This window comes from Impatiens glandulifera, chromosome 1, assembly GCF_907164915.1.
Source record: "Impatiens glandulifera chromosome 1, dImpGla2.1, whole genome shotgun sequence".
In the NCBI taxonomy this organism is placed as follows: domain Eukaryota; kingdom Viridiplantae; phylum Streptophyta; class Magnoliopsida; order Ericales; family Balsaminaceae; genus Impatiens; species Impatiens glandulifera.
The window spans coordinates 152,732,079-152,757,712 of NC_061862.1; the positions used below are offsets into that span (position 1 = coordinate 152,732,079).

The 25,634-nt window shown below is 27.0% G+C and overlaps 2 protein-coding genes across 2 annotated transcripts; one reads left to right on the forward strand and one right to left on the reverse strand.

Moving 5' to 3' along the window:
* Nucleotides 1–297: 297 nt before the first annotated feature.
* LOC124915841 (vicilin Cor a 11.0101-like) lies at nt 298–1,153 on the reverse strand. The gene is made up of 2 exons (XM_047456592.1): nt 1,003–1,153; nt 298–894 (listed from the first exon to the last, which is right to left on the reverse strand). Exons 1-2 carry the CDS (start codon nt 1,122–1,124, stop codon nt 459–461), a joined length of 558 nt encoding a protein of 185 aa, XP_047312548.1. The 5' UTR covers nt 1,125–1,153; the 3' UTR covers nt 298–458.
* A 12,680-nt stretch (nt 1,154–13,833) lies between these two features.
* LOC124911527 (uncharacterized mitochondrial protein AtMg00300-like) lies at nt 13,834–14,346 on the forward strand. The gene has a single exon (XM_047452029.1). It carries the CDS (start codon nt 13,834–13,836, stop codon nt 14,344–14,346), a length of 513 nt encoding a protein of 170 aa, XP_047307985.1.
* The last annotated feature ends 11,288 nt before the right edge of the window (nt 14,347–25,634 follow it).

The following is a 25,634-nucleotide window of genomic DNA, read 5'->3' on the forward strand; positions in this document are numbered from 1 at the left end:
GATTTAATGATGTGGATAAAATCAAATCTACATACATACATCTAGTTAAAGCTTTTGCTAGAATTAAGTTGAGTAACGATGAACAATAGCGATTATTTTCAATATTTCTAAGACAATATCATTCCTTTGTGATTTTCATTCCACATTTTCTTACTTAAGTGTTTTCAGGGTAATTTTATAAGTATTTGTTTTGCTCATTAATTATTAGCGTGAATATTGATAGAAAAAGCATTTGAAAGTTAAATATAGAAATTAGGAATCAATGCCAAATGAACTAAGTAGCATGGTTACTGGCGCATTCATTAATTAGATAAACTGACCTCATACATTTATTAGAGAAACTGGCCTAGAGATCATTAAAAGTACCCACAAATTAACATAAACCTTAATCCATGCATGCATACTGACTGAAGGATTAGTCTTCTAAAGACTTAATTAATTAGACAATAAAAACAACTTCAAACAACAGATCTGATCCCTTCTGCTAGCTGCTGCTGCTGAGAAGACTGATCTCCAAAGGGATTAAGGAGTTTGACCTCAGAACGGCCTGCTGGGGTTGAGACGGGTTGTGGAAGCTTGATCACAACTAGCTTCTCCATTCTATCTTTGTTCATCATCAAGACTTTTGTACCCGACGGAATGCGAATGATATCGCCTGTCTTTAGACCCAAAGTCTCTCTTTTGTCGCGTCGGATCAAGTTTATGGTCGCTTTTCCCTGGACCACGAAGAAGAGGACATCGGCATCCCAATGGCCTGGAGCCATGAAAGTGTTGGGATTGGCTTCGAGGATGGCCACGCCATGGTTAACGAGTGACTTTTCCGAAGAGTTTTGAATAATCCCAATTCTTCCATTTTTCAAATCCTGGCAGTTATCAAAACAATCCTGACCCTCACTGCATAAATAAATAAATTAATTAAATTACTATATATCAAATATACTCTCTGAAACAATTATATTATTATTAGTTCAAAAATATGTGGAAGGAGTTAAGAAATCTAACTCATAATACTCGCAAAAATCCAAGCAGTCATGGTACGGATCCCCGTGAACTAGATCAGTAACTAGTACGAGAAAGACGAAGAAGAAAAGAAAGTGGGATATGATCCTTGATTTTGCTGTCATTTTTGCAAATTGTGATTTAGGGTTATAATTAGTTAGTTAAGAGTGAGGTGTGAACATATATATAATGATCTGTATTTATACTAGTTGAATGAAGCCGCGTGAAACTCGTGTATTTATTTTTTCTTCAACTTTCAGTAGAAAAAAAAAATCAGAAAAAAAAAAAAAGTTATGTCTGAAAAGACTCCACATTTTGTACATGTATGATTATTATTCCCTGTCTTTTGTCCTTATGTCATTATTATTGTTTCAAATTATTTTTTCATTTAATTTATATTTTTACTTTTACTTTTACTTTTAAATAAAACTGAAAAATGAGACGTACACTTATTTCAACAAAGAAAGTGAAATTAGTAAAATTAGGGAAATTTGAGGAAATAACTTCAAAGATTAAGTTATTTGACCTAGTGGTAAATTATAAATTTAATTGCGTTCGTGGTATTTTTTTTTTTGACGAAATTACCCTTGTAGCGAAATGCTAAGGGACTTAGCGTTTCACTAAATGAATTAGGTTTAGTATAAATACTCTAATTTTTTCATTTCTTTCATTTTCTTTTTCTCTTCTCTTGTTCTCCCTTTCACGGCGGCGGAGGCAGAGGCGGCAGGGCGGCGGTCTAACCTAAATCAATTTGCACGATCTTCATTTCTTTCAAACACTAAACCTAAATCGATTTACACTGTCTTCATTTCTTTCAAACCCTAACCCTAAACCTATTTTGCATGCAGGTCAGGTGAAGGATGATTCTAAGGTGAAGGATGATATTCTCAAACCCTTTTGTTCTTATTTGGTTCATATTGTTTCATATTTATTATTTGGTTCGTTCATATCATATTGGTTCATATTTCTGTTTCAGGGAAGTTTCGATAAGTGCTTAGCGTTTCTCCAAGTGAATTAGGTTTAGTATAAATACTCTAATTTTTTCATTTCTTTCATTTTCTTTCTCTCTCTTCTCTTGTTCTCTCTTTCGCGGTGGCGACGGAGGCAGAGGCGGCGGGGCGGCGGTCTAACCTAAATCGATTTGCACGATCTTCATTTCTTTCAAACCCTAAACCTAAATCGATTTACACTATCTTCATTTCTTTTAAACCCTAACCCTAAACCTATTTTGCATGCAGGTCAGGTGAAGGATGATTCTAAAGTGAAGGATGATATTCTTAAACCCTTCTGTTCTTATTTGGTTCATATTATTTCATATTTATTATTTGGTTCGTTCATATCATATTGGTTCATATTTCTGGTTCATATTTCTGTTTCAGGGAAGTTTCTCTAAGTGCTTAGCGTTTCGCTAAGTGCTTATTTATGAGAATGAGTCAAAATATAATGTTACAGTTAGGGAAATTTCCAACCCAATAAATGAGAATTCAAGGAAAACTCGTGCATCGAATACAACAACTTTTGACTCGAAACTAAGCAACTTTTGACTCGAAAAAAGGAAGACGACTTCTTTGATCAAATACAGGTATTCAAGTTTCAATCCTAACTGCATATTGTTCCCAACAATCAGATAATTTCTCAAGCCATGCATGTTTCATTCATAACCGCATTTATTTATAATAAAAATATGTATTAATGCGGTATTGTTTGTTGAATTTTGGCAGAATCTAATGAAACTAGAAGAAGTGAAAACTAGACTCCACACACAGGCGAACCAACACTTGTTGAATGGGCGGAGGCCACATCTAGGGAATTGAAGTCGCGGCTTAATTTCTGTAACAGAAGTAGGGAGAGGCTAATATTTGTCAATCTACGGATGGTGGTTCACATCGCTAAACAGTATCAGAATCATGGTCTCAAATTTCATGATTTGTTACAGGTACAAGCAAAACTTGAATAAATTATTTAGTCTATTTGAAAACTATTATTTTGTCAATTTAAATTGAGTCTTTTGTTGAAGGAAGGGAGCATGGGTCTTCTGAAAAGTGTTGAGAAATTCAAGCCTCAAGCTGGTTGCAGGTTTGCTACTTATGCATACTGGTGGATAAGGCAATCCATTAGGAAGGCGATTTTCTAGCACTCTAGAACGATCCACCTTCCAGTAAAATATTATTCCTTTCAAGAAGCTAAAGCAAAATGGGAGCAGCCAAAGACTTGATGCCTATGCTAACTTGGTCATATAGGAAAGGATTCTAGACTAATTGGAGAGGCTATTTTTTACTTATTCCCATTTCAGTTAGTGGAAAAAATATAGTAATCTCTTTAAAAGTTTGTTTTTTAATTGGTAATAGATTTTGTATATATGAAAACATATAATATGTAGTTCACAGTTGTAATTGTAATTTTTTAGTTCATGTGGTAAAAAAGAATAATATGTTTGATAAGACTTGGTACAATTTCATTTATGCAGAGCTCTTTTATTCATTGATAGAAGTGAAGTTCTAGTTCTGTATACTGTTAAGATAAAAACAAGATCCAAAGAGGCATTTCAAGATTCAAATTTATGTAAGTGAACCCCATATTTGAAGTAATGTTCTTATAAAAACTATTCAAAAAAGGTGTGATTTTTTTTCAGATTTCGATTATACTCCATCATGAATGTCTTAAATATGGAATTGAATCCAAGCCATCACGGACTTGAACCAAAGGATCAAAAGTTCAATTCAGATTGGATAGTTAGATAGCTCAGATCGATTTGTATTCTTACCCAACCAAGGTCCATTCATCATAATTCATAAGATGTGCTACCAATATTTTTTTATAAAAATTGATTGAAAGTTTAAGATTTGGTTCTCTACAATAGTTGAAAGATTAAACAACACAAATAAGAAGAACCTCTCTATTCTATTCAACTAACAAACTAATAATGAACATCATCATTAGCATGAAGATTCAACCATTCAAATAAAAATCTAATCACCCCCATGAAGACTTCCCACAAGTGAAGAATACACAGTATCATCAGGAACAAAACCAGCTTCTTTCATCTCATCAAACAATTCAAATGCCTCATCCGATCTTCCCACCTTCGACAAACCCGAAATCATCGCAGTATAACTCACCAAACTCATATCAACACCTTTGCACAATCAGAGACGGTTTGCTTTGAAGATAATTGAAGAAGGTTAAGCAGGAACGAGTTGGGACATTAGGGTTTGAAAGAATAAGGTGGGTTACTTGGGGATTGAGACTTGAAACAAGAGATTGTCTAATCTGGAGAAGCGTTGAAGGAATGGAATTTACAAGGATCTTGGAGATGAGATTCGCAATCTCTTCTGGGTTGTAAGTAGGGTTTGTGGGAAAGAGATTCTTTACAGCTGGGAAGAATTTTTGAGTCGCCATTTTTGACAAATGAAGAATTCGTTCCAGTTACAGGATTAAAGATACTTGATTCAAAAGAACATGAATCCAGGTGGAGTAAATTGGATTGATTCACTTCTCTAATGGCGATTACTTTCACTGTCACAGAGTTTCAGATTCATAGAAAGTACCTTTTAGCCTCTCTACTTTCTTGACGAAACGCTAAGCACTTAGCGAAACACTAAGCACTTAGCGAAACTTCCCTGAAACATAAATATGAACCAGAAATATGAACCAATATGATATGAACGAACCAAATAATAAATATGAAACAATATGAACCAAATAAGAACAGAAGGGTTTGAGAATATCATCCTTCACCTTAGAATCATCATTCACCTGACCTGCATGCAAAATAGGTTTAGGGTTAGGGTTTGAAAGAAATGAAGATAGTGTAAATCGATTTAGGTTTAGGGTTTGAAAGAAATGAAGATCGTGCAAATCGATTTAGGTTAGACCGCCGCCCCGCCGCCTCTGCCTCCGTCGCCGTGAAAGAGAGAACAAGAGAAGAGAGAGAAAGAAAATAAAAAAAATGAAAAAATTAGAGTATTTATAATAAACCTAATTCACCTAGCGAAACGCTAAGTCCCTTAGCGTTTCGCTACAAGGGTAATTTCGTCAAAAAAAAAATACCACGAACGCAATTAAATTTATAATTTACCACCGGGTGAAATAACCTCATATTTGAGGTTATTTCCTCAAATTTCCCTTACATTATATATATTTAAAAAGAGCATTATATTTATTATTGGGTTTATTTGAATTAAACTTAGACATTTCCAACCGAAAAATTCATTTTCAAACTCATTTTGGTGTAAATGTTACATCAAACAGTAATTCTTCTCTAACCGAAAATTAATTCTCAAACTCAAAAGAATATTCTTATAATATTCTTCCTTACATCAAGTTTAATAACTTTTTAATATCACCCCATATATTTTACATTTTTATAAATTATACCACACTATTTTAATATTAACCCATTATTTTAAATTTGATTATAAATTAATTATAAAAATTCAAAAATTACAATACACATACTAAAAAAATATACACCTAAAATTAAAATAAAAATTATCCGTACATATAAAATGGAGATAAAATTTCAAAATAAAAATTATTAGTATTTTGTTTATTTTTGTAATGTATTTTGTAATTTTTATAATTATATTTTATATTTTATAATTTATAATTTTTATTATTATATTTAAATACAAAATAAAATACGATAATACATAAAATAAATATTATGAAAAAAACATTGTACAAAATAATAATAAAAAAAATATTATTAAAAAAAATAAACATAATTAAATATTGTTCATTATTATAATTTTTAAATTTTTTTGTATATTATTATAAATTTTTAACATTATTATATTTTTTTAATATTATTATAATTTTTTTAAACACTATTATAATTTTTTTTAACATTATTATAATTTTTTTTAAATATTATTATGCATTTATGTTATATAAAAAGTATTATATAAATAAATTTATTTTATATAAATAAATTGTATAAATAAATTAAAAGAATAAATTATATAATAAGTTTAATTTATAAAATGAACTTAAATTAAGTTTAGGGTATTTAAATTAAATAAAAAGTTTTGAAATTAGCTACTGTACAAGCGTAAATATGGGTTTTTTAGAGAGAGAAAATAGGGAAAACCTATTTTGGGTTTGGGTATTGGTATCGGTCGGAGGGAAAAAGAAGATTTGAGTATAAGTTTAGAGTTTGGTTGGAAATAGTCTTGTATGTTATAATTTTTTGTGGTAAATGTTAGAATATAATATAATATATAATATATTTTAATAGTAAATTTTTTTTAAAAAAAATTAATATATAATATATTTTTTAAATAAAATATAAAATACAATTTAGTTAATTAATTAATTAAGTGTTAAAAGATTCATTATAGGTTACAGGAAAAATGGATTTTTTTAATGAATATATTTACAAACATTTATGGGAGTCCCAAATTTAGTCTAATATGTTAACATTTATATTTATTATTTGAAAGATTATAGTTAAGCTAAACTATATTTGTTAGCTCATTCATATTGTCTTCATTTTTAATTTGTAGAAAAAGCAAATAAAAACAATTGGGACTAATGTAAAATCAAAACTTAGTACATAAAACTTTTAGAATTGTACATTTGGGACTTCACCATTCGACCATAGATCAAATGGTTACAGATTTAATATTCACTGGTAGCGCTTTGAAAGAAAGCGGATGAATATAATTGTGAGGCAGTGTGTCATGCTAAAAGATGTACACTTAGGTCTTGACTCGCATGCTGACACACAGATTCAAATAAGAGATATATGGACATTGTAAAAAATTTATAAAATGAATAATATAAACAACTCAGTCCGTGGTTTTCAATTAAGCAAATTGCCTAATAAATTTGTATTTAAACAAGAAAAGTCTAGGAGCTCTATCTGCATTGAAAACAGTCAAAACACACATATCATTCCCTTTATTTTGTATTTATTAAATTATTATTATTTAATTTTAATTTTAATTTTTAAATAAAACTAGAAGATATATTAATTAATAATAATAATAGTAATAAAAGTGTCAAATTAAGCATATTAAAATCATTAATGGCTGTAATATTTAATGTTACAGTGGATGGGGACCATATTTAACCCAATTTGTTTTTTACCTAGCTATTTATTAGTCTTATTTGATTTAGGGTTATTTTAGGTTATTAAGAGCTAAAATTAATGTTAATTTTAGTTTCTCTAGCTATGTACTAAGCCTTTTATTGTGGATATGATAATTCACAATATTGTGTTTATTTTGAATTTGTATTTTTTCTGTTATTTTATGTTTATGCTCTTTTTATTATTTGGTAATAACCTTTTCAATTTAATTAAGCAATCTTAATATAGTATTAAAATTTTATTTTAAATAATTATGTATATGTATATTTAAAAGATTTATATTAAAAATGAACAATGTTGAGAAGAAGCGTGTATTCTGTTTAAAAGAGATAAAGGATTCACGATTTTATAATGACTAACACTGTCAATCCTGCAAACCTAACAATATAATTGCAATTAATCTCCAAACAGTTTCATTTGAAAATTATTTATTATTTAAATCAGTATTATTCTTTCGGTATTTATAATTACTTTTTAAAATTTAATATTAATTATGAAAACTCATCACTCACATTCTAATTAGTTGGCTAAAATTTACTAAATTTGAAACGTCCATCTCACAGATTAAAAGAAAATTTTGATAATTAAACACATTATTGCCAAAATCAAAATCAAGTAACAATAAATAATTTTCATAAGCTAGTATAAGAAATACTTAAAAATTAATTTAATAGTTTATAATAAGTTATAAAACAATTAAAATTCACACAATTTATATCTATAAGTTGGTAATATATAATCTAATAGGAGACAGAAATTACCTTTTCCAAATTCAATCATGTATTGTCACATCATTTCAACATCATTTATGATATAAAATTTCCGTTCTCTATCATTACTTTATAAATAACTTAATTCATGACGTGTTTAAACAAAAAAAAAAAGTCTTATATAGTGAAGTTTATCTACATTGAAGACACACAATTACCCATTCTAATAGAATCAAAAGAATATTCTAATCTACTTAATAAATACAATGTCTCTTATTAAGTACTATAGAACTTTTCTACATGAGTTATTTATTTCGAATATTACACTATCTAGAAAAAAAATGTATTGCAGATAAAAACAAATATCTTATAATTTTATTATAGATTGTGTAACGTTTTGTCTGTAGTATAGGAATTAATAATTTCAGTTACATCATATTTATTCCACAGTTATGCTTATTAAGTTAGGTGTTTTACGTTTTCTTTCTTTATGACTTTAGATAGCTGTAATTTTTTTCATTAGGTGTAATCTTTTTCATCTTTATCTTTGACAATAAAATATCTCTCTTCATCTGTTTTTTCACACTTCATTGTTCATCACTTTCTTGCATTCCGCACAACATTTGGTATCAGAGCGGGTTAGATCCGATCAGATTATCACTATTTGTTTTCTGGCAAGAGAATGTCTTCAATGAATCTGAAAATCGAAAAATTCACAGGGCGAAATAGTTTTGGTCTATGGAAGATCAAAATGCGAGCCTTGCTTAAACAACAAGGCGTCTGGGCATCATTGTCGAAGGAAAAGGCGAAGATAGTTGCAGGTCCTACAAAGGAGTCTACCTCTAGTAAAATCACTACTGAGCTTGAGGTCTTGGAAGAGAAGGCACACTCAACGATTTTACTCTATCCGGCTGATGAAGTGATTACTGAGGTATCAAATGAAGATACCGTAATCGGTCTGTGGTCGAAGTTAGAGGCTTTGTACATGACAAAGTCACTAACTAACAAGTTGTTATTGAAGCAACGTTTGTTCAGTCTTTGTATGCTTGAAGGTAAGTCTCTTCGTGAACATCTTGATAAGTTAAACACTATATTACTTGAATTGAGAAATATAGATGTTAAGATCGAAGATGAAGATACTACATTAATTCTGTTGGTACCTTTACCTAACTCGTTTGAAAATTTTGTTCAATCGTTCGTTGTGGGTAAAGACTCTATAACTCTAGAGGAAGTTCGATCAGTACTTCATACTAGAGAACTGCGTCATAAGGCGAGCAGTGAAATTGTAGACAGTCAAGCAACTGGGTTGATTGCCATCACAATCAACTACAAAGGGTCTGGAAAGAAGAAGAATCATAAATACAAAGCTAAGGGCCCTAGTGCTAAAGACATCTGCAATTATTGTAAAGAACCTGGTCACTGGAAGAATAATTGTCATAAGAAAAGGGGCAAATATTCTACGGCTGCGATATCACATAAAGACAGAGACACCGACTCGGAAGAGGACATTGTCCTTGTAGCTAACGCTTCTCTACACCCTATTGATACGTGGGTGTGGGATTCAGGGTGTTCATATCATATGAGTCCGAACAAAGAATGGTTCAATACTTATGAAGATTATGATGGTGGAAACGTTGTCATGGGAAATGATGCCATATGTAGAACGGTGGGTATTGGGACTATCAAAATTCTGACTGATGATGGTAAGATACGGACCCTAACTAGCGTTCGGCATGTTTCTCAACTGAAGAAGAACTTAATATCTTTAGGCATTTTAGATGTTAAATGTTTCAAGTTTAGCGGTGAAGAAGGAACATTGTGCATCAGTAAAGGTTCAAAAAATAATATTGAAAGGTATTAAACAGAATACCTTGTATATACTACAAGCTAAGACACTAACAGGTTCCGTTGCTGTCGCATCCAAATCTGTGAATTGACACCCTGATGTAACCAAGTTGTGGCATATACGACTTGGGCATATGGGGGAGAGGGGGATGCAAATTTTGTCCAAACGAGATCTTCTATTTGGCCACAAGGTTACCAACCTTGAGTTGAGTGAACACTGCATTTTCGAGAAAAAGCATCGCCGTAAGTTCAGTAAGGGAGTTCACAAAACTAAGGGCACACTAGATTATATCCACTCTGATTGCTGGGGTCCTGCTCAAGTTGAAGGTATAAGAGGTTATAGCTATTTTGTAACATTCATAGATGATTACTCAATGATGAACTGATTGTATCTTCTAAGACATAAGACCGAGGTATTTAAGACCTTCAAACATTTGAAGGCACTGATAGAGAATCAAACTAGAAAGAAGGTTAAGAGGCTGCGAACAGATAATAAACTTGAATTCTGTTCATCTGAGTTTAATGAGTTTTGCAGGGATATGGGGATTGCAAGATATCACACTGTCCGAGGTACACCACAGCAGAATGGTGTAGCAGAAAGGGTGAATCAAACACTGTTAGAGAGAGTTAGAAGCATGCTCTCTAATGCTGGATTGGCTAGAAAGTATTGGAGCGAGACTATCTTAACGGCTTGCTATCTGATAAATCGTGCACCACACACTGAGATTGATTGTAGAATCCCTTACGAGGTATGATTTAGTAACGTCGTTGATTATTCTCATTTGAAAGTCTTTGGGTGCACATTTTACTATCATGTTAATGAAGGAAAGTTAGAACCAATGGAAAAACAGGGTATTTTCATGGGCTATGGAGATGGAGTCAAGAAATATAGGATCTGGTCATCTTCTAAAGGTAGAGTAATCCTCAGCAGGGATGTCACCTTTAATGATAAGTTTATACTTAACTCCTCTATCAAGCCATCACTTTCTAGAGATAATAATAATACCGAGAAACAGGTGGAGCTTGAGGTGGCTCAAGTTCAAGGGACAATTGACATGACACACGATACTGATAAGCCATCTGAGGAAGTTTATCAATTTGGAGTACCTGAAAGTCAATCTGACATTGCAACACGACCTAGAAGGCAAATTAAAGCTCCTGACAGGTTAATTCATTCAATCGAGGGAAGAAAGATCTCAACTCGTCCTGGAAGTAGGACAATCAGTCCCTCTATGAATGATACTGAACTAATGGTAAATTATGCACTTCATGTAGCTGAAGATGCCATACATAACGAGCCATCTTCTTACAATGAAACTGTTAATGGTGGTGATTCTGCGCAATGGATTGCTGCCATGTGTGAGGAAATGGAATCACTTCACAAGAATAATACATGGGAGTTAGTTACTTTACCTAAGGGAAGAAGAGTCATTGGGTGCTAATGGATTTTCAAAAGGAAAGATGGAACCTCTAGTACTGAAGGGACCAAATATAAAGCACGATTAGTTGCAAAGGGATTTAGTCAAAAGGAAGGCGTAGACTAGAATGAGATATTCTCACCTGTAGTCCGACACACTTCTATTAGGGTACTACTAGCTATAGTAGCACATCAGGATCTGGAACTCGAGCAATTAGACGTGAAGACGGCTTTCTTACATGGTGAGATTGAGGAGGATATACTAGTGAGTCAGTGTGAAGGATTTCTTGTTTCTGGTAAGGAAACACATGTTTGTAGTCTGAAGAAATCTTTGTATGGACTTAAACAGTCTTCTCGACAGTGGTATAAGCGGTTCGACAATTTCATGATTGAACATGGTTACAATATGAGTGCATATGATTGTTGTGTCTATCACAACAAAATCGGTGATGGTTCTTTGATTTATTTACTCCTATATGTAGACGACATGTTAATCGCAGCCAAGAAGATGTCGGAGATTCAAAAGCTGAAAGACCTTCTCAGTTCTGAGTTTGATATGAAAGATCTAGGTGGAGCACGAAAAATTCTAGGCATGGAAATAGTAAGAGATCGAGTTCAAAAGAAGCTATTTCTTTCACAGAAGAGTTATATTTTGAAAATGTTGTCTCGTTTTGGGATGAGTACAGCAAAGACTCTCAATACTCCTACAGTTGTTACTGATCATCTGTCTGCATTCGCACCCCAATCTGAAGCTGAGAAGTTATACATGTCTAATGTACCATATGCTAGTGCGGTGGGTAGTTTAATGTATGCCATGGTATGCACTAAACCTGATATTGCGTATTCAGTTAGTGTTGTTAGAAGGTTTTTGTCTCGACCTGGTAAGGAATACTGGCAAGCGGTAAAGCGAATATTTCGCTATCTGAGAGGCACATCCGATGTTGGTCTTATTTATGGGAGTAATAACCAGTGTCTCGTAACTGGTTATTCGGACTTAGATTATGCTGCAGATATCGATGGTAGAAGATCAATGACTGGTTATGTTTACACCCTTGGTGACTCTGTGGTTAGTTGGAAGACAACATTACAGTCGACGGTGACGTTGTCCACTACCGAGGCTGAGTATATGGCGCTAACTGAAGCAGCCAAGGAGGGCATATGGTTGAAAGGATTAATTAGTGACATTGGTATCCATCATGATCAGGAAATTGTTTTTTGTGATAGCTTAAGTGTTATTTATTTGGCCAAAGATCAAGTGCATCATGATAGAACCAAACATATTAATGTTCGTTATCATTTTCTTCGTACTGAGAGGAGAATCAAAGAAGATCAGCACACATCATAATCCTGCTGACATGTTCACAAAGCCGGTCCCACTTAGCAAATTCACTCATTGTTTGGATTTGCTAAATGTTAACAGTTGGAAGTAGCCTGATAAGGCTTTTCTTGTTGGGTGATACTAAGGCAATGTGGAGATTTATAACGTTTTGCCTTTAGTATAGGAATTAATAATTTCAGTTACATCACATTTATTCCACAGTTATGCTTATTAAGTTAGGTGTTTTACGTTTTCTTTCTTTCTGACTTTAGATAGCTGTAATTTTTTCATTAGGTGTAATATTTTTCATCTTTATCTTTGACAATAAAATATCTTTCTTCATCTGTTTTTTCACACTTTATTGTTCATCACTTTCTTGCATTCCGCACATTAGATTGTCTAGTTAAAAATACAATTGTGAAATAAGTTGGAAAATTGCGTTCAAATATTCATAATGCAAAATTAATTAAGAATGAATTCAACTTGATGATCAATTTTATTTTAATTCAAAGTTGAAAAAAAATAAAAATACAACTGAATATTTTTTTGATCATTATAAGTTGATCTGTTAGTCTAGTTAAAATTAAGATTACTAAATAAATTGGTAAACTGCATTCAATTATTTGTAATTCAAATTGAATTTTAAAGTTGAGCTTGAGGTCTTGGAAGAGAAGACACACTCAACGATTTTATTTTGTCTGGTTGATGAAGTGATTACTGAGGTATTAGATGAAGATACTGCAATCGGTCTGTGTTCGAAGTTAGAGGATTTTTACATGACAAAGTCACTAATTAACAAGTTGTTATTAAAGCAACGTATGTTCAGTCTTCATATGCTTGAAAGTAAGTCTCTTCGTGAACATCTTGATAATTTAAACACTATATTACTTGAATTGATAAATATAGATGTTAAGATCGAAGATGAAGATGCTGCATTAATTCTGTTGGTATCTTTACCCAACTCGTTTGAAAATTTTGTTCAATCGTTTGTTGTGGGTAAAGACTATGTGACTCTAGAGGAAGTTCGGTCAGCACTTCATACAAGAGAACTGCGCCATAAGGCGAGTGGTGAAATTGTAGACAGTAAAGCATCTAGGTTGATTGGGAGCACAGTCAAGGGTCTGAAAAGAAGAATGATAAAAAATACAAAGCTAAAGGCCCTAGTGCTAAAGACATATACAATTATTGTAAAGAATCAGGTCATTAGAAGAACAATTGTCCTAAGAAAAGGGGCAAATATTCCACGACAGCTATATCACATAAAGACAGAGACACTAACTCTAAGGAGGACATTGCCCTTGTAACTAACGTTTCTCTACACCCCATTGATACGTGAGTGTTGGATTCTGGTCGTTCATTTCATATGAGTCCAAAAAAAGAATGATTCGATATCTATGAAGATTATGATGGTGAAAATAATATCATGGGAAACGATGTCATATGTAGAACTATGGGTATTGGGACTATCAAGATTCTGACTATTGATGGAAAAATACGGACCCTAACTGGCGTTCGACATGTTCCTCAACTGAAGAAGAACTTAATATTTTTAGGCATTTTAAATGCTAAAGGTTTCAAGTTTAGCGGCGAAGAAGGAACATTGTGCATCAGTAAAGGTTCAAAAGTAATACTGAAAGGTATCAAACAGAATATCTTGTATATACTACAAGGTAAGACGTTGACAGGTTCCTCTACGGTCGCATCCAAATATGTGAATCGGTACCTTGATGTAACCAAGTTGTGGCATATGCGACTTGGACATATGGGGGAAAGAGGGATGCAAATTCTGTCCAAACGGGATCTTCTATCTGGCCACAAGGTTACCAACCTTGAGTTGTGTGAACACTCCATTTTCGGGAAAAAGCATCGTAGTAAGTTCAGTAAGGGAGTTCACAAAACTAAGGGCACACTGGATTATATTCACTCTGGTTGTTGGGGTCCTACTAAAGTTGAAGGAATATGATGTTATAACTATTTTGTAACATTCATAGATTATTACTCATGGATGACCTGGTTGTACCTTCTAAGACATAAGAGCGAGGTATTTAAGACATTCAAACATTGGAAGACACTGGTGGAGAGTCAAACTGGGAAAAAAGGTTAAGAGGTTGCGAACAAATAATTGACTTGAATTCTGTTCATCTGAGTTTAATGAGTTCTGTAGGGATATGGGGATTACAAGACATCACACTATCCGATGTACACCACAACAGAATATTGTAGCAGAAAGGGTGTATCAAACACTACTAGAGAGAGTTAAAAGCATGCTCTCTAATGTTGGATTGACTAAAAAATACTGGAGCGAGGCTGTCTTAACGGCTTGCTATCTGATAAATCGTGCACCGCATACTAGGATTGATTGCAGAATCCCTTATAAAGTATGGTCTGGTAACTTCGTTGATTATTCTCACTTGAAGGTCTTTGGGTGCACATCTTATTATCATGTTAATGAAAGGAAGTTGAAACCAAGGGCAAAACAGGGTATTTTCATGGGCTGTAGAGATTGAGTCAAATGATATATAATCTGATCATATTGTGAAGGTAGAGTAATCCTTAATAGAAATGTCATATAATCCTCGGTTGGAACTTAAATATATTTAAAAATACTTTTCAAAATAATAAATTTATTTTTAAGTATATTATTATATATATATAATTTAAAAATATTTTTAAGTTTTTTATATGTGTATATAATATTTTAATAATTTCAGAAAGCTATATATATACTTTTTTTAATTTAGTTAGTATAAAAATATTTTAATAATAATAAATTTTTAAAAAAAAGGAATAAAAGCTATAAATTTATATTTTTAAATAAATATTAAATAATTTAATAATAATAAATTGAATAGAAAGAAAGAAATGATTAAATGTATGTCTAGGTGACATGTAAATTATAAAATTAAAAATATAAAAATTGATAAACATTTATAGAGTGTCATCCCAACTAGGGGTGGATCGGTACGGTATACTTTAGTGTTTTATCCATACTTTATACCTTATAGAAAATTTCGGTATGAAAAAATGCATACATTTACCTTATCTTGATTTCGGTATACCTTAATTTTGATATATCTTAATTTCGGTATACAAAATATTCATACTTTACTTTACCTTAATTTCGGTATACCTTAATTTCGGTATTATATCGGTATTATACCTTTCATACCTAAAAAATATATTAACTTAAAAAAATCAATCTCATCGATGAGATAGAGATTGCATATATTGAATAATATTTCAGTATAATTATATTTTGATATTATTCAAAAATTATATTTCTATAATTAAATTATTATCAAATATATTTAATTATTTCCTTATAAGTATTATACATATATTAACTTATAAATACTATATCGGTATATCTCGATATATCAAAATTTTACAAATCTCATACATTTACCGTATCAATAATTTTAGTATGGTATTATACCTTACCTTTTTTTCGGTATACCTTAAATATCGATATTTTCGATATATTGCAGTACGGTATTTTCAATATACCTTTAAAATCGATAATTTTTCCACCCCTCCCAACTCATACGATCTCCTCTCAAACAAAATTATTATCCAACATTTGATAGACACAATCAAAGTTCTTAATTTAGTTTTGAATTTGTTTTAACAACACTTTAATTAACATCAAGATTCACATCCTTAAATAAATTATGTCAAATTAATTTCACTATTTTGCATATTCACATGTAAAAAAATGCAAATAAAAAAATATTAAAATTTTTAACTTGTGAAAATTTAAAAACATATATTATTGTATATTGTGTTAAATTAAACTTATTTGCTTCTATGTATATTTTTCAAATGAAATTAATATATTCAGTGTATTTTTATATGAAACACAACAAAAATCGAAAATATAGTTATAAATTTTTTGTTTAAAATAAAGTAGCACTATTTTAAAAAATATTAGTAGTTGTAAATTTTAAGGAGATTTTTTTTAGGTTTAATAAAAGGATTTAAAATATATTAATATATAAAAATAAAATAATAAATATACTTTTAAAAATAATAAATATTTTATTTAATAAAGTAAGAGATATAAATAACAAAAGAGTTTATTAAAAAGTATTTAATTTAAAAAAGAAATAACATAAAAATTATGCATTACTAAACTCCTTTCAAATATTGAACCAATTTATGTCTTATCCATGTTTAAAACTATTTTTCTTAATATATCCATCTTTTCATTTTTATTTTCTAAATACTCACATTTCTTTCTCTAAATCAATAATTAACATATTAATTATACATCTTTTTCACTAAACTCATTAATACTTTATTTTATAAAAATAAATATATATAATTAAAATTAATAATACATGTATTAAATAAAATATATTACATAAATATTAAAAATAAAACATTCTAAATTAAATAATTCAAATAAATATTATAAATTAAAATAAATTTATATACTAAAATAAAATATATTACATAAATTTTTAATATTATATATTAAAATAACATATATTATATTATATTATATATATAAATATTAAAATAATATATATATAAATATTACATGAAAGAGTAAAATATTATAAATATTGTAAGATTTATATAATTTATTTTATTTTAAGGTTGGTTTAAATTAATAGTTTTTGTAAATATTTGAAGATTTAAGTAATTTATTTTAAGGTTTATTTTATTTTATTTCAAGTTTATGTTAGGTGGTTTATTTTAGTTTATAATATTTATTAAAATTATTTTATTTAATATGTTTAGTTTAAATTATATATATTTTATTTATAAAATTAAGTAAAATAAAATATATGTTATTATAATATTTATGTAATATATGCGTTATTTTAATATTAATATAATATAGTATATTATATTATATTATATTTTAATATATAATATTAAAAAATTATGTAATATATTTTATTTAATATATGTATTATTAATTTTAATTATATATATTTATATTTATAAAATAAAGTATTAATGATTTGAGTGGAAAAAAATGTGTAATTAATATGTTAATTATTGATTTAGATAAGGAGATCCGGGTATTTTAGGAATGAAAATGAAGAAGTAGAATTATTAGAAAAAATAGTTTAAAACATAAATAAGGCAGGAATTGATTCTCAAATATTTGGAAGAAAAAAAAAACATATTTACTTTATGCAACCTGCAATGCATGTAATTATATTATTCTCTATCTTTTGTCGTTTTGTAATTATTATTACAGAAGAAATAGTGAATTTGGATAGGAATTTTTTTAAAATTATATGCAATAAATTAGTTTGACTGAATAAATAATAATTTTATTATTATTATTATTATTATTATTATTATATTATTTTCCCAATTTTCTTACACTACCCCTCCTTTATTATTATTATTAAATTAATTTCATTAAATTTATAAATGTAAATAAGTGATATTAAATAATAAATTATTTTAATAATATTATAAAATAATTTGTTGAAAATAAATAAAATTATAAATATATTTGAGCCTTTAAGAAATAAACTATAATAAATAATAAAAATAAATTTGAATGATTAAATTTATGAAACACAAATAGATATTTTTTAAAAATAAAACTTAAAGAGTAAGATACAAGACTAAATTTTTTTGATTAAGTATTTATTTAAAAAATTTAAGATTTGCTTAATAATTTGATTTAATAAACTATATATATATATATATATATATATATATATATATATATATATATATATATATATATATATATTTACCCAATTACCCTAAAGTGGAAACATATCAACCCAATCAAATTAAACAGATCAATAACACGATTATTAATTATTATTATTTATTTTACTGTAGTATGTTATCATAATTATGAATATTTATTCATTCAATTTTAATTTAAAATATTTTAAATAATAATTGAATATCAATACTTATCAATAAAACAAGTAAATTATGGGGAAATTTTTTATTTTAATCCCCAACATTCTTCCTATTTAGAACTCATTATTTTATTTATTAGTTAAACTAGTATTCTTCTCTAGCTATTTACAAATACTTTTAAAAAAAATTATATTAAGTTGATAATAATTAATAAATTACTTATAAATTCATTAAAATATACACCTATTTTTTTTTTTATAATATTACAATTTATAAATCTCATTTCCTATCTTAAATCCAGAAACTCATTACAAATGTCTTATTTTATCATATCTTTACTACCTAAGGTCCTAAACTCATTAAATTTTCATATATTAAAATATAATAAATAAAACATAAATTTAAATATTTAGAAGTCTACAAATTGTTAATACAATGGATAGGTTAATGTTAAGCGTAACCAGCGGCAAAACCAGGAGAAAATACGAACTCTATATAAAAAAAATTAAATAAACGATGTTACCCTTATCATGTTAATTCTATCTTACTAATACAGAATTTAGCCGAGGCCAACCATGATTGTCCCTGTTCCGCGTAACTATACAATTTTACACATTTTTTAGGCAACATAGAATAATTTAATGTTAAAATGGACATATATAGTCAATATACTTAAATGATTAAAATGTTAAACTCAATTTCAAAAGTATAATTGGACTGTAATCTCCTAATTAGGATTGCATAAAAATTACTCCAAATTTTGTATTATTTTTAGTTGAACTTAAAAACTCTTAATTAAATCATATTACAATAATTTAAAAATAAAAAATCTTTAAACATATTAATCTTGTCAATCTCACACTTATAAAAACAATATATGTTATTATAAATATAGCAAAGTTGTATGTATTTATATATTTATAAGAATAATTACAACTATTCTTAATTATCTATTGATAAAAAATATATTTAGATTCCGATAAACTGTCTTAATATAAAAGAAAAAAATATATTGACATGCATACATGTATAAAAATGTACTAATATTAATAACTGAAAATTTATTTATCTGATTTGACAATTTACTTCCATGTTCTCTCTTGATAAATTTTGTTTAACATGAAATTGTGAGAATTCTTTTATAAATTATAATATGTTATTATTAGTTAAAAACTATGGCTTGTGATAAGAAATGACCTATAATGGTAACAAAATTTATTTTTCATTAAAAAATGATGCAAAATCAATAAACAATAAGTTAAGTTATCGTAACCAATAATTTTTCAATATACCTTAACACAAATATGAATTTAAGAATGACTAAACACTCCAAATGATTTTCTAGACTTAAAAAAACAAAATGTACTAATGTACAAATTCTTGATAGTGTTCTTATTAAAGAATTTCATTTATCAAAAACAATGAATTTGACACTTCTATCTAACAACTTTAATGGACGTGGAAGAATCCACAACTTCAATCTTGAGAACATACATTAAAGAATAATGTAATATATAAAACAAATATAATATTAATTATAAATATGAATTAATTGGAAAATAATCATTTGACTTTGTAACATGAAAACGTTTGTTCAGACAAATTTGAGAAATTTTAATCTCGATTTGCGTGTCAGAAATATTTTTAAAATAAATTATTATTTTAAAAAAATTTAAAATAATTCTCTTAGTTTGAAATTAATTATAAAAATAATTAAGTTAAATTCAAATTTAAACAATTTTTTATATTTGAAATAATTAAATTAAAATTTGATTTTTAGAAATTTGTATTTAAATTAATTAAAAATAACTAATTTAAAAGATAATTTATTTGAAAAAGAATTACTTATTGATTTTTAGTTTAAAATCAATAAAATATATACATGTACAAACATAATTTTAATAGTAGCTTTGTTTGGTTCGTAGTTTGATGCGGGAAAGAAATTTTGCACTTTGTAAACACTAAATATTAACATACTAATTTATAATATTAAAATAATTATTTTAAATTATTTTTAAATAAATAAAATCAACATAATTAAGCTCATTAACAAAAACCTATTTAAAATAATTAATTATGATTAATTAATGTGACAATTAATCAAATTAATTAAAGGTTAAGATCAAAATAAAAAAATAAAATTATTTAAGATAAATATTGTACTCATTTTACCTTAAAACAATTTTAGAAAAATCGAAGAACAAAAATAAATAATTTTGATAAATTGTTATATTCATTTCATCTAAAGAGAATTATTTATTGAATATTAACGTACGATAGTAATAATTTTCACTAAAAAAGTAGGCCTAGTCACCGCCTACTTCTACAGTTGGTTGAAGAATAGTCAAAACACCATTAATTGTTTTTGGCTAATTCAAGCCTCTATAAGCCTCAACCCACCTTGGATTAATATAAATACTTTTGCCTAAGTCATTCCGAATTCAGAAAAGAATTCATTGAATTCAATCTCCACTTTTAAATCGGAAGATTTCAAAAATCCCCCATTGAAGCTTAAAGCTTTTGGATGTTTTGAAAATCTGTTTGAGACCTTAAAACTTGATTCCCGACATCCAAATAATTTTCCTAAGGTTTAAGGAGTGTTCTCTAATCCTTGGTATGATTCTAATCACCCTATAATTCATATTTATAATTTGAAATTTTTATATTTCAAATTACAAAAGCTTGTATACTTGTTGTTCATGGTGTTTTATAGATGAAAATTAATTCTATGATCATTTAGAAACTATCTGAATATGATAGAATCGATTAATCAATTTAATAAACAAAACCCAATTTTGATTTTAAAAAAAATAAGAGTTTAAAGAGTGAGTGATTTCGTAGAGTTTTGGTTACATATTAGGGAAGAGTCACATTTAGAGAAACTTTTTCGCATTAAGAGAGGAATACGGGGACGTTGATGGTTTTTTGAAAATTTACTGGAAATTGCAACGAGCGGGAAACCTATTATATTATTTATTATTATTTTCTCTCTCGAATCCGACATGGTATATCACGTTGGGATTCGCTACCTTTCACTGCGGTGTCATTATTTAATTATTTTTAAATTTTTTATTTTATTATATTTTAATAAAACCGAATGATTTAGTTATATATAAAAAATGATAAACTTAGTGAAAATTAAACGTGGCATGCAATGTGAGTAGGAAAGATAAAATTTTAAAAATTTCTTGAAATGTGAGTAGAAAAAAAAATGTCCGGCAACAACGTGACAAACATAAATTATACATTGCCTTCACTGAATTTTTCATTAAGTTTATAATTCCTCAATATATATATATATAATATATATAAGCTAATTTAGACGTATATATTTGTACAACTAGTTAAGTTAGACGTATCAATTAATTTTTTATTTATTTAAACATACATATTATTAAAAATTGGCTCATCTTGTTTTTTAAAAATTTAATATTTATTAATTAAATATTTATTTTTTTCCCTCCTTCTTTTTTATTAGTTAATTAATCCATTTATCTTTTTTAAGATATTTTTTTTTTTCCTATTCTTTTGTTATTAATTAATTAACCTATTTATCTCTTTTTACTAATTTTTTTATTATTTTTATTTTGTTTCTTTCTAATATTAACATAAATTTTAAAATTAGTTGGTCTCTTTTAACAATATACTATAATATTGTCATATCTTGTTCAACTATTTTTATTAAATAATTACTTGTATAATTTTTTTCAAGGAATTTTATTTGCGACTATTTTTCCACAAGTTAAACACAGATTATACACAAATTATGTACTCGTCATATTTATGCAAATTGGAGTAAAAATCACATGACAGGACAAATGAATGTATTGTTCTATAAACTAGCTAATTAAAAATTATAGAAATATTGAACTGAATTTAAAATAATCTATAAGAAGCAAAATAGTAAAAAAAATAATAATAAAATAATAAAATAACAAAAGAAGAAATAGTAAAAAAAGATAAATTACTTAATTAATTAATAAAAAAATAGACAAAAAGGAGATAAATTAATTAATTAAATATTAAAAAAACGAGAGTGAAAAGATAAATATTAAATTAATAAATATTAATTTTTAAAAAAATTAACCATGATTAATAAATAGAGGTTAAATAAGTCAATTTTTAATAGTAAGTACATTTAAATAAATTTTTATTAGTTATACGTCTTAAGCTAGTTGTACAAATATATACGTCTAAATGAAAAAAAAACAATAAGTTTAAATTGATTTCACAGTTTACAAAAATAAAATAAAAAGTCAAAAAATTTTATAGTTATTATTTGACTTATTAGATATGTAATTTACCATTTTTTATTTTTGGAGTTTGAATTTTTTTTTCTTCTACATACTCTTCTAATTTGTTGATATTTTTAAATTTGACTAACTAAGCAATAAATATATATATATATATATATATATATATATATATATATATATTTAAAAGATAAAAAAATATTGAGTGAGATAATTTGATGAATGATTTAGAGCAATGAAATAATCTGATTTGTAAAAAAAAAAAAAAAAAAAAATTTTTTATCTATTTGCTCTATTTCTCACTGTTTTAATTTTTCAACCCATTTCATTTTATTTTTTCTCTCAAAATTTTCCTCCCAGGACTCCTCTTAGTTCTCTAAGAAGATTTATATATATTAACAATAAATAATCTTGAGAGGAGAAGTGTATTGTGTGTGAGATAAAGAAGGTTGGAAGTTTATGATATATATATTCTACATGTACAGTTAAAATCTTAATTAAAAAAAGATGATTGAATGATTTTTATGGATAATTAATGTATATGAACAGTTTAATAAGTATAACTTGAATCAAACTAACCCTTAGTAAAAATAATTGAGTAAAACTACAGAGAATATTAATCATGCACGGTAAAGACATTTTTTTTTTTCTTTTTTTTTTGTTGGCTAGCATAGTACATGGTTTTCAATTATGCAGTACTCCCGGTTTTCTATTTCTTTTATTTAAATTATTTTTTTCAGATTCATTAGTTTGCAATATCAATGTATTAATATATGGCAATGTTTTATACCATAATATATAAAAGAATAGATCATTATGTTCACTAGGTCATAAATAAGCTCAGTCCAAGTTTATCTAAACTCGAACCTGACTCGATTAAGTATTTATTAGTTGTAACTCGAGTTTGAACGAGATTATAAGTTCGAGCTACTTACAAGTTAGGCTCAACTCAAAAACTTGAACAAAAGTCAAATTTTCAAGTTCGAATTCGAATTAAAATTTGAAAATATCAAACTTTCATACATATTCAACATTCAAAATATGATATTTTAAAATGAATATAGAGAGCATAATAGTTATTCAAAATTTCAAAACATTATATAAAAGAGTTTTTCCTTTTTTGTCGTTGAATTTTTTAAAACAAAAATTATTAGAGAACAAAAGCAATAACAATCCAAGATAATACTACATTTTTGAATAACTGAGAGATGATATCAAGAAATGAAGCAATATCTTGTAAACGAGTGAGAAAAATAGGCCCTTCTTCGGTTTGAGTTTTTTTTAATAACCCAAATAAATCAAACATCATTTCATTTCACGTTTCAACTATCACATCACTCAATTAATTTATCAAGATAATAAAATACCTTATATGTTAAATTATTATTTTTTATTTTATTTATATATCACTATCCTTTAAATATTTTTAACAAAAAAATTATTATCTCTTACGTTTAATAGAGATTAATTTAAAATAGTTAGGTTGCTACGTTTAATCTTTAAATCATTTTTTTGTTCTATTTAAAATCAACTTTAAAATTTGAATACATCATGAATTGGTTAATCAAAACTTAAGAATATTTCCAAATTTATATTTATGAGACTAGAGAAGATCTTAGACAAATTAGAATAAAAGAACATAATTTAATTAAATATAATTAAATTTCTCAAGTGAATTTTATTTTAAAATATTTTATCAAAGACTTGAAGAAGAAGAAGAAAAGAGGAGATGAGGAAGATGCTTCATTTAAATCTATTAAAAACTTTAAAATGATAAATTTTGTTTTTGTTTGAAGAAATCTGTTAGCGAAAAGATTCAAGACTGAAAAGTTTATTAGCCATGATTCATTCTTTATGTACGTATAAACTTGATTATTTTTAAAATTTTATAGGTTTTGTTTTAATTGATTACAAATGTGAAATGTGATGATTCCTAAAATTATACAAAAGAAATATTTTTTTTATATAATATATATTATAATAAATTTAATTATTTTTATAAAATATAAAAAACAATTAAATATATTTATTATATTATATGCTAACTGTGTTTATTAATATTTAAGATAAATAGAGACAACTTGACACAAATATCTTTCTTGATCAACAACTACGGATTAAACTAAATAAAAATAAATCACAAAAATAAAAAAATAACTCTCTAATTAAACCGTGCTATTTGAACAAACCAATATCCATATTATATAAATTAACAATAAATATTTTAAATTTAACTTTGAAAAAATAAATCAAATATCAGCCCCAAATATTCTTTTTATATTACAACTGATTTTTATTACTTTTAGAAAAAGTGAAACCAATTCAATTTTTTTTACTCTACCTCTAATATTCATGAGTCAAGTTTAATAAAAAAAAAGTGTTTTTATATTTTTAAAAATCATAAAAATTTTCCTAATTTTAATTTGTTTGATAAGGAAGACTTTGAGTGTTCAGAGATCTTTTGATGTGTTTTTTATTATTTTTATTATTGTTGATGTACTAAAATCTAATGATCTGCGTTATATAAATTTTTAATTATTATATTAAGTAATTAAATTTTATTTTATTTTTATAAATTTTAAATAAAAAAATTAATTTAACAAACTAAAAATAATAATTTTATTTTATCAAATAATGTTTTTAATAAAAGCTCATAAAAAAAGCTGAATAACCTCTCCTAACTAGTTTTCACTTTTGTTGTTGATAGGTCTAGTTTATAACTTATCTTTCAGATTTATTAAATATATATATATATATATATATATATATATATATATATATATATATATATATAATTTGTAAATGAAGTAAGGATTAGTTTGATTCAGTTTATTATTTTTATCTTATTCATTAAAAACTAATATAAGTTTGATAGTATTCATTTTAGTTTGATATATATTTATTGTTTAAAGATGTTCAAGTTATTCATTCTTTATTTTATGTTATTCTTATTGTAACAATTTATTATGTAGCAACAATTTATTTAAATTTATAAATTCGATCAAACTGACCCTAATTAAATAATAATATTCACATAAAGACAAAAGAAGGTGAATAATAATCAAACTGCAAAAGGTAAAGATTCGCTCATATTGCTTTTTCCTTTGTAATAAATGAGAGAAAAAGTTATGAGGAGAGAAAAGAGGGTTTT

Bases quoted from the DNA above. Each gene is read 5' to 3' on its own strand.
- LOC124915841 (XM_047456592.1), bottom strand. From the start codon at position 1,124: ATGACAGCAAAATCAAGGATCATATCCCACTTTCTTTTCTTCTTCGTC. The intron at 895-1,002 runs GTTAGATTTCTT...TTATTTATGCAG, and splicing joins GATTTTTGCGAGTATTATGA to TGAGGGTCAGGATTGTTTTG.
- LOC124911527 (XM_047452029.1), top strand. From the start codon at position 13,834: ATGGGTATTGGGACTATCAAGATTCTGACTATTGATGGAAAAATACGG.